This window comes from Cornus florida, unplaced genomic scaffold, assembly GCF_030987335.1.
Source record: "Cornus florida cultivar Cherokee Brave unplaced genomic scaffold, ASM3098733v1 CherokeeBrave_3.0.0_Hap2_Chr09, whole genome shotgun sequence".
Taxonomy (NCBI): Eukaryota; Viridiplantae; Streptophyta; class Magnoliopsida; order Cornales; family Cornaceae; genus Cornus; species Cornus florida.
The window spans coordinates 3,577,576-3,586,939 of NW_026775579.1; the positions used below are offsets into that span (position 1 = coordinate 3,577,576).

At 40.5% G+C, this 9,364-nt stretch overlaps 1 protein-coding gene across 1 annotated transcript in view; it reads left to right on the forward strand.

Moving 5' to 3' along the window:
* LOC132273466 (uncharacterized) overlaps window positions 1-6,943 on the forward strand; it is a 40,060-nt gene extending 33,117 nt beyond the window's left edge. Inside the window, exons 5-7 of the mRNA XM_059774427.1 lie at window positions 5,075-5,246; window positions 5,337-5,477; window positions 5,550-6,943. Of these exons, the coding sequence (XP_059630410.1) occupies window positions 5,075-5,246; window positions 5,337-5,477; window positions 5,550-6,515 (1,279 nt within the window). The 3' untranslated portion in view covers window positions 6,516-6,943. The remainder of the gene's footprint in view (window positions 1-5,074; window positions 5,247-5,336; window positions 5,478-5,549) is intronic.
* Window positions 6,944-9,364: the final 2,421 nt, after the last annotated feature.

Sequence of the window (9,364 nt, forward strand, 5' to 3'; positions counted from 1 at the left end):
CCCAATTTTGCCTCTGCCATCGATTGCCAATTTTACGGGCTGAGCCCACTCAAGATAATTGTGCCCATTGAGTTTGTAACCGTGAGATAAAGGGCTAAATTCTGGGAATAGTAATCGGTAGATACAGGTGTGGGATTGGGCGGAATATTCGTGGGAGAAATAGTGGGATTGGGCGGAATGGTTTCGGAAGTACCGGAAGAGACGGTAGGATTTCCTTGGACGCCGGTCGTCGCCAACTTATACGACATCATCAGAAAATAGAAAAAAAACACAAGGCTCTGATACCATGAAGGTTTTTTTAAGAAGAAAAATATTCACTCTTCTAATTTTTCAAGAGAGACAATTACAAGATAAATATTAGAGGAAGGCCACCAAATCAGGAAGCCCATAAATTCAGCAAATCAAATCAGCAAAACTCTAGGCTAGAAAATAGGAAACAGAAACTACTAAAATCTGAAATAGTAGTTTCAGATTTTATTTTCTAAAATTGAATTTCCTAATTTATAACCTAGAAATCTGACATTAAGTTTATTGATCATTGTTCTAGGAATCGGAAACAAAGACATAAAATATGTAGGAAGATTAGAGAGGGTGCTTTTCAACAATATGAGTTTACACCCTTTCGACAAGTATTGCTTCTTCCACCCAGATAACCTCTTTTGAAATCGTTCCACTACTAGATCCCAAACGACAACTCTCCTCGTAGAAGAACCCAAGGGCAGCCCCAAATATGAAAGCGAAAAAGACTCCACTCCGTAACCCAAAATAGCTGCCAAATCATGAATATGATCCACCTCCCCCACTGGAACAATCACACTCTTGCCAATGTTAATCTTCAGCCTCGAGACAACTTGAAAACAGGCCAGTACACACCTCAAATGCCTCTAATGAGTTACACTCGCATCGCAAAAAACAATAGTGTTGTCAGCGAACAGTAAGTGAGACGTAACAATCTGGTTGGTGCACGCCCCACCGAAAAACCTTGGATAAAGCCTAGTAACTCTGCCCTTTTCATGAGTCAGCTAAAGGCTTCGATTACAATAATGAAGAGAAAAGGGGACAAAGGGTCCCCTGACGTAACCCTCTCGAACTTGCGAAGAAATCTGCTGGTGACCCATTCACTAAGATAGAGAAACGAGCCGTCGAAATACATTGATGAATCCACCCTCTCCATTTGGTTCCAAACCCCACCCTATCCAAGAAATACAATAAGAACACCCAATTCACATGGTCATAGGCTTTCTCAATATCCAATTTACACACAATCCCCGGCTCACCACTCTTGACTCTTGCATCAATACATTCATTAGCAATAAGAACCAGGTCAAGAATTTGCCTTCCTCTAACGAACGCATTTTGAGACTTCGAAATGACCCCATCCAAAACTTTCCTTAGCCTAATAGCCAGGATCTTCGCAATAATCTTATAAACAGAGCCCACCAAACTAATTGGTCTGAAATCCTTAGCTTCTACCGCTTCACCCTTTTTAGGTATAAGGGTAATGAAGGAGGCATTCAAACTCTTCTCAAAACAACCTTCCTCAAAGAAGGCATGCAATACTCTCAAACCCGTCTGGACCCGGAGCTTTATCTTCGTTATAGCTCCTTAGAGCTTCCAGCACTTCCTCCTCCCCAAAAGGCCTTCCAAACCCACCCAATCCTCATATAAATTGTATCAAGCTCAATATCATCCAACCATGGTCTCCAAGAGACAAACTCTGTGAACAACTCTTGGTAATATGCCACAAAACCTCTTCGGATCTCCTCTTCAGTTTCAGCCATAACTTCATCAAAACTTATCCTCCCAATGTTGTTCCCTCTTCTATGAGCGTTAGCTAAGCAGTGAAAAAATTTAGTATTCCGATCACCTTCTTTAAGCCACAGATCTCCACGAAACTTCCTCCATCACTATAGTCTCTTCAAACTCAGCCTTACACTCCTCCCTTCTACCCCTTTCCAACCCAGAAATCCCCTCAACACCTTCCTTCCTCTCCAACTTTGAAATTTTCATAAAGAGCTGATTTTTCCGCCACTCCAGCTTGCCAAACACTTCCTTATTCCAGACCTTGATGTCTCCCTTTAAGCGTCTCAACTTAGATGCCAATTGAAAACTTGGATTACCCCTAACATCATAAGCACACCACCATTCTGGACCCTTTCTTTGAAATCTCCCACTCGTAGCCACATGTTTTCAAATCTAAATGGGGATCTTCCTCTCGTAATCCCTCCACAATCAAGCAAAATAGGAACATGATCAGAGATTGCCCGCGCACACGCCACTTGAGACAAATCCAGAAACTTCTCCTCCATCTCCACTGAAATGAGAAGTTATCCAGCCGAGAAAAAGGAGGATCACGCCCACTTAACCATGTGAATGTGCCTCCCACCATGGGAAGATCCAACAAACTGTTAGCTTCCACAAAATTAGAGAAATCAGCCATTGCTCCATCCCACGCACCCCTAGAAGATCTCTCACTTGTGTTAAGGACGGCATTAAAGTCTCCCCCAACACACCACGGAACCCCCCATTTGCTTCTAATGATACCTAGCTCCTCCCACATCTCTCTACGCGCCACATCACCTACAGGCCCATAGACCCCCGAAAAACACCACTTCGAACCATCTTCCTTAAACTCAAATAGTACTGATAATGAATGCCTCCCTTTCCAAACATCAACCTTCGACACCCATCTCCTATCCCAAAGATCCCAAAGAACAACAATGCCCCCAGAAGTCCCCTCCGCATCAATAACCTCCCAATCCACAAATCTACGTACTCTCCATTTCCGAATCAACGCCTTCACCACCTTCCTCTTTCTCGGGTCATTTAGTCCCTGAACATTCCAAGACACAATATTGAGCTTCATTGACAAACACCGAGACTTCCACTCTCCCTCCTTCCCCCACTCCTCTTCACTCTCCCTACTTCACTCCTTCCCTCATAATTGACTTCAGAAAACAGGCTTTTCAACTCCCTCACCCCTTTCAAAACTGGCAATCTCTTCTCCTCCTTCCTCACATAATTTGGGATGAATTCTTGAAGTGTACTACAACTGCTAGGCGATTGTTGGAAGAAAAATTAAAGTTGATTACACTTGTACTTCAAGATATATGTTCCACCGAGTTTTGCAAACCTACCCAATTTCAAAGGACCTCTAGAAAAATCCATGTTTATTATGTGAGTATATTATTTGTTAGTATAAGAATAACGTATTTGATTCGAGTTCGGAAAAGAAGAAAGAATGGATGGAAAGCCATGCTCGGATTTTTGATTGATCGTGGAAAATTGCTCCAAACTCGAGGGCAAGTTTTTTTCCAGCATGGGGAGACTGATGCAGGCAGAATTTCAAATTTGTGCAAGTGGAATTTGTGTTTTTCAGAAACTTTTCATATTTTGAAAGTTTCCTTATTTTGAGTAGTTTTCTGATTTTCATCGGCTTTCCTTTTTACAATCTTTGGCTTACCCCTACGCTCCCGGGTAATCCGTAGTTGCTCCCACCAAGCCGATGCCATTCCTTTCAAATGGATAGCAATGAGCTTGACCTTTTTGTGAACAGGAGGTACCTCATGGTATTCAAAGATACGTTCAATTGTATTCAGCCAATTGATGAACTCTTCAGGCTTCAAGCTTCCATGAAACTCTGGAACCCCGATTTTGATATGAAATTCTGCCTGCATCACTTCCTATCCAGGTCCATCAGCTTGTTAAAAAAAGACAATGAGCTGAAAAGATAATGTGTTTTACCTTCTTCCTGGAGATGTTAGAGAAGATATCAATACAAGGTAGGAGCAAGAGGTTTTCTCCAATTAGGCAGATAAGGAGGAGCAGGGAAAGAGAGGAAGTAGAGGGAGGGGGGGAGGTGGAAGAAAGAAAAAGGATATAAGAAAAAGAACCATCAACAAACAGTATGAAAGGAGCCATTTTACAGCACATGGTCCTGATGATCCCCGGAAAAGATTTTTGAATAGGAGCTGCTGCACCAGCAGGTGCATTTGCATCCAAGTTAGTAGAGCTAGAAGCGGAATTAGAGTGCAGTATGGGTCGATTTGACACTTGATCTTTATTGAAATTCAGATGTTTGTGTGAGAATCTGTTCTAGAGTGCCTGAACTCATGGAAAGCTGATCCAACACTGTACAAGTAGTGAGTCATTGAACAGCTAAATGTCGGGCCAAGGCAGCAACTATACTACCTTTTTTAATCAAGTATATGTTATTTGGGGGATAGTGGTTTTTCAATAAATTTATATTTTAAGATAATTAAGGATTTCACTTTTGACTTTTATTGAACTTGAAGGAGCGACTGATAAAAACAGGAACCCTATCAAGTTCATATGTTACACTGTTATCATTGGTTCATAGAGCTTGTATATCTCCTGCTACTTTAGCAAAATGTGACTTTTTTGACAATGATGTCATGAAATTGAAGCTATGCTGTGATATTATCCGTCCATTGCAATGGAACATGGCTTTGATACTTCACTTGTTAAATCTGGCTTTTAGATGTCTATCAACATTCACATGACAGTCTATGTTTCACACTACTATTGTGATTGTGGTACCAGTTTGGCTTTGTCAACACGTAAATTGTAGCTGAACTTCTATTTTAGCTACTGAATTTCTGTTTTAGCTACTGAATTTCTGTTAAGTGTAAACCTTCATTGTCATCATCATTATCCTTACCTTCATCCTACATGAATTGAATTAGCAACATGAATTCTCTTTTTTCAATCTATTCTATTACAAGCCATGTCACCTTGTATATTTAAAATTTTAGTCATTTCTAATTATCTCATCTCAAGTGAGTTTTGAGCAACCTCTGTCTCTTACCTTCTATGCAAACTAATCTCCTTACTAGGGCATCTGTGGATCGATGGAATATGTTGCCATACTACCTAACCTGCTTTCTATTATTTGATTATTGATTGGCACTACTACTGTCTCTTCTAGCCTCATGTTGATTATTAGCCTGAATTTATAGAAACATTCATAGGATCTGTTAGTTCGTTAGCTTCTAGTCACTCGAGAATTGTCTGATCCTATGAATTAAATTTTTACGTCCTCCATAATGTTCAGGGAATGTCCTTTGGACTTGAAAGAAGCAATATCAAGTGTCTGTTTTGCTGCACCAAGATGTGCTGATCTGCCAGAGTTGATGCACGTTCATATGTTATTTGCTACCAAATACGGGAAGGAATTCGTATCAGCTGCGACTGAGCTCATTCCAGAATGTGGTGTCAATCGCCAGGTTAAATGAATTGTTCTTTCTAGACTGCATGTTATTAGTTATTCTTCCTGTATCCTCTTAATAATTTTTTGATTTCTTCTGTAAGTGCAGTTAATAGAATTGCTCTCTGTTCGTGCTCCTGCTCCTGATGTGAAACTGAAGCTACTGAAGGAAATTGCAGAAGAGCACGAGTTGGATTGGGATCCTGCTGCCTCTGAAACAGAATTATTGAAGCCACACGAAGACCTACTGGTAAGTAAGAATTTTTCCTGCCTGGATTTCCACTTATTCTTCATTGCCTAATCTATGTCTTCTCTTTGCCAGAATGGGCCAACACAGTTCGTTAGTGGGTCTAAATTGCTGCTTCCCAAAGAAAAGCATGATGAGACATTGTACTCTGCATTCGAACAAGCCCCCATTGAACAGTCTGATTCTGATGCAGACATCGACCCATTAGATCTTCCTGCAGTTCCCAAGGCATTGGTACGGCCAACTGGGGATACTGTCTCAGCACCAGAAACAACACTCCCTGAGATCAATCATGAATCAGCCAAAAATGATGGAAAGAATGAGAATCTATTACATGAACCTCACTTGGAGCCAGAGGAAGTGTTGCAGGAGACATCAGTTGCAACTAAAATTGAATCTCCCAATACTGCAGTTTGTCCTACGGAAGAGAAGCAGTTTGTGCCTTTCATATCTCCTCCATCACTGTCTTCTAAATCATTTTCCACCAAACAAAGTGATCCGCGTTCCTTCCTTTCAAGGACCAAAAGTGAGGCCAACGTAGATTTGCAGGATGTATTGGCTGCTGCACAGGCTGCAGCTGAAACAGCTGAACGGGCAGCTGCTGCTGCTCGCTCAGCTGCCAGTCTTGCTCAGGTAAGAATCAGTGAACTTGTCAGGAAAAAGAGCGAGGAGACCAGTGATTGCAGCACTGAGAATCCGTTCCATGAAGACACTATTCAATCAACTGAGACAAAGATGCCACATCTAGATCATCAAAACTCTTCTGGTTTTTTAAATAGTTTTTCCAATCCCCCAAGCTCTCACCAAGACCACGAAAAACCCCCGGGGCAACAGCCATCTGATGTTCCTACATATGACAATCCCAAAGTTGAATTTGATTCTTTTCCCAGCAATCATGTTCTTGGACATGAGCCTGAATACAGCCAGTTTCAGAGGTTGACCTCTTTGGACGATGAGACCGACTTCTCGTACCCAAACTTGTTTGGATCACAGGATTCAAATCTCGGGTCTGGTGTTCGTCCATCAACAGATAAGTCTTGATCAACCCATGAACTTTGAGTGGGACTTTCTATCAATCATACAGCTCTCTGTAGCTTATGTCATGCGTATTCTATATTGTGCAGTAAATTTTCTATTGCCAAATTATGGTACCAGTTTGAGTGTTGTGGCTGCCTTTGTGTTCATGAAATGTAGGGTTAAGAACATTCAACTGCTTCTGCAAAAGATGAGCCATCCGGGGCGGTTTGTTGTTCATCCTAAGTGAGCTTTTAGGAACATTTGATGTGTAAAATGCCTTAATTTATAGATGGGAATAAGGTTTTCTTCATTCCTTTCACAGGTATGTTTTTTTGTGATTATCTTGGTATAAATAAATTCTCATACAACATGATGTAAAATATATCTCACCATATTTCAGTAACCAGCAATAGCCTTTTGTTAACGAAATTCAATTATTTTGTTTTGAGGAATGTGACTTGTGAAGAAGATTACATTAATGAGTCAAACTTTTATTTCTTTTTATTTTGACTTCATTTTACTAAATTAATCTATCATCATCTTTAACCATCTCATCATATACTTTTATTTTATGATTTTTTTTAGAGAGGATTTTTAATGTTATTACATGATGAAATAAATCGTGCACCGTTATTTCTGTCGAAAATGTGTTACTCATGATAGATTTTTCCAAATCTACACAAAACATGTGTTGGAGGTGCCTAATACTTATCCATGGACAATCGGAAGTAGTTTCCTAATTGCAAAGTACAAATGAAAGTTTTTAAAATAATGTTTAGGTACTCTATTAATTTAAGTAATGGTGTAAATTAATTTACATACTTTTTAATTGATTATGACATCTAAGCAATAGAAAGAAGTTTCCTTTAGCGAATGAAAGTTCTTGTCTTATTTTTTTTATTTTTTTTATTTTTGTAGGTAAATTGCACTCACCCCCCTTGAGTTTTGGGTCAACGTCACTCAGCGGATGGTCAATTCATTAGTTTAGATTGACACTCTCTGAGGTTTCAAAAGTCATATTTATTCCCTGAACTTGTTAATTGACAAAAGTAATCCTAACCCTAACCCTGTAATCCCTCACACCCACCACCGCTCTGTAATCCCACACCCACACCCACAGACAGCAACCCCTTACCACACCCACAGACCGCCACACATGGCCACACCCATCGCCCACCACAACCACCGCCACAACCAACAAATAATTCGCAATCACACAACGCCACACCCACAGCCAAAGCGTCGAAGAGAAGTTGTTGCCCTTGGATGAGCCACCGTCACGGCCGATTCACTCAACCTAGTTGCCAGAATCGATGGCGTCGAGCGATGGTGGTGTTGTCTAGTGATGTTAAGGTGTGGTGGCGGCGATAGATTCGGCGATCTTGGCCTGGTCGGAGTTGGTGACTAAGATAATTTGATCCACCACCGAAGCATTTGGGCAAGTCCGACCTTGAGTGAGAATGGGTTCGTATAGGGTTAGGCTTGGTGGTGTGTGTGGGTGCAGCTATGGTGGTGGTTATGGTGGGTGGGTTCATCTTGGTGGTGTGTGTGTGCGGAGGTAGTTATGGTGGGTTCGACTTGGTGGTGTGTGTAGGTGTGGTGGTGGTTATGGTGGTGTGTGGCGGTGGTGGTTGTGGGTGACAGTGTGGTTATGGTGGTGGTTGTGGTGGGGTCGTCTTGGGTTTGGTTTAGTGGTGTGTGTGTGTGCGCGCGGTGGTGGTTGTGGTGGTGTGTGCGTGCGACAATGGTTGTGGTGGTGGTGGTTCTGATTATTGGTGGTTATGGCGGTGGTAAGGTGGGTTTATCTAATTCGCGATGGTTGGTTGTGTATGGTGACAGAGAGGGTATAGGATGAAGGGGGAGGCTATGGTGGGTGGTGTATAGTGACAGAGAGGGTATGGGATGAAGGGGGCAGCGATGGTGGGTGCTGTAGTGACAGGTTACATGGTTAGAGAGAGATTGAAAATTGAAGGTCATTTTGGCCTTTCAAAACTTATTTTTAGTGTTATATTAGTAATTTACTATTTGTTGACCAAATCAAATGTTTAGATGGTCATTTTCTTATGTAGAGGGAGTGTGTGTAAACTTTTGAAATCTCAAGGGTATAATGTGTTGGCACCAAAAATTGGCAGCCATCTTAGCGATGATGTGGATGAATTAAATAGCGACAAGTGGCCTTGACATGGCGCCAAAAGAAGACCACTTTGGAGACAATGTGAAGAAATAAAATGGATTGCACTTGGGGCTACTATAATTATGGAGAAGTTGACAAAGAAGTTATATTTAAGGAGTGTGAAGTTGACTTATTCAAATAAGGTAATAATGCGTCAGCAAGAGAAGTACAAATGACCCAGGATACTATTGTGAGTCAATAACTAAAGACCTTAGCAAGAGGGAGTCAAAGATAAGGGATGATATGTGTCACGTAAGGAGCAAATTTAGCTACAATTTGTTGACCTAATTTAATTTCAAAAAGGAAGGAATCAAGGCAAGAGAGATTTTTTAGCAAAAAGTTAAGAAAATAAGTTGAGAGAAAATTATATAAATAAGAAAGTTTGTAATCTTTCCAAACTGTCTAGCACCACCCACAAAACATGAATTTCATATTCAATTGACTCAACGTCATTTTATCAAATTTTTATTTCTTTTGTCCAATGACAATTTTCATTCAAAGAATCTAAGTTGCAGTAACCTATTTTTTTTTTTGCAATGCTTTAATTATGCTATTTCATTTCAAAATGTTTGTTTTATTCAATTGAATTAAATGGTAATCTTTGATTAGATTTCTGTCATCTAAATTCAGCTAGTTTATCTCACTTCATTATTTTCCATGCAATTTTCATTCAACCAGTTCTTTTAAAGTCTATTTCCAT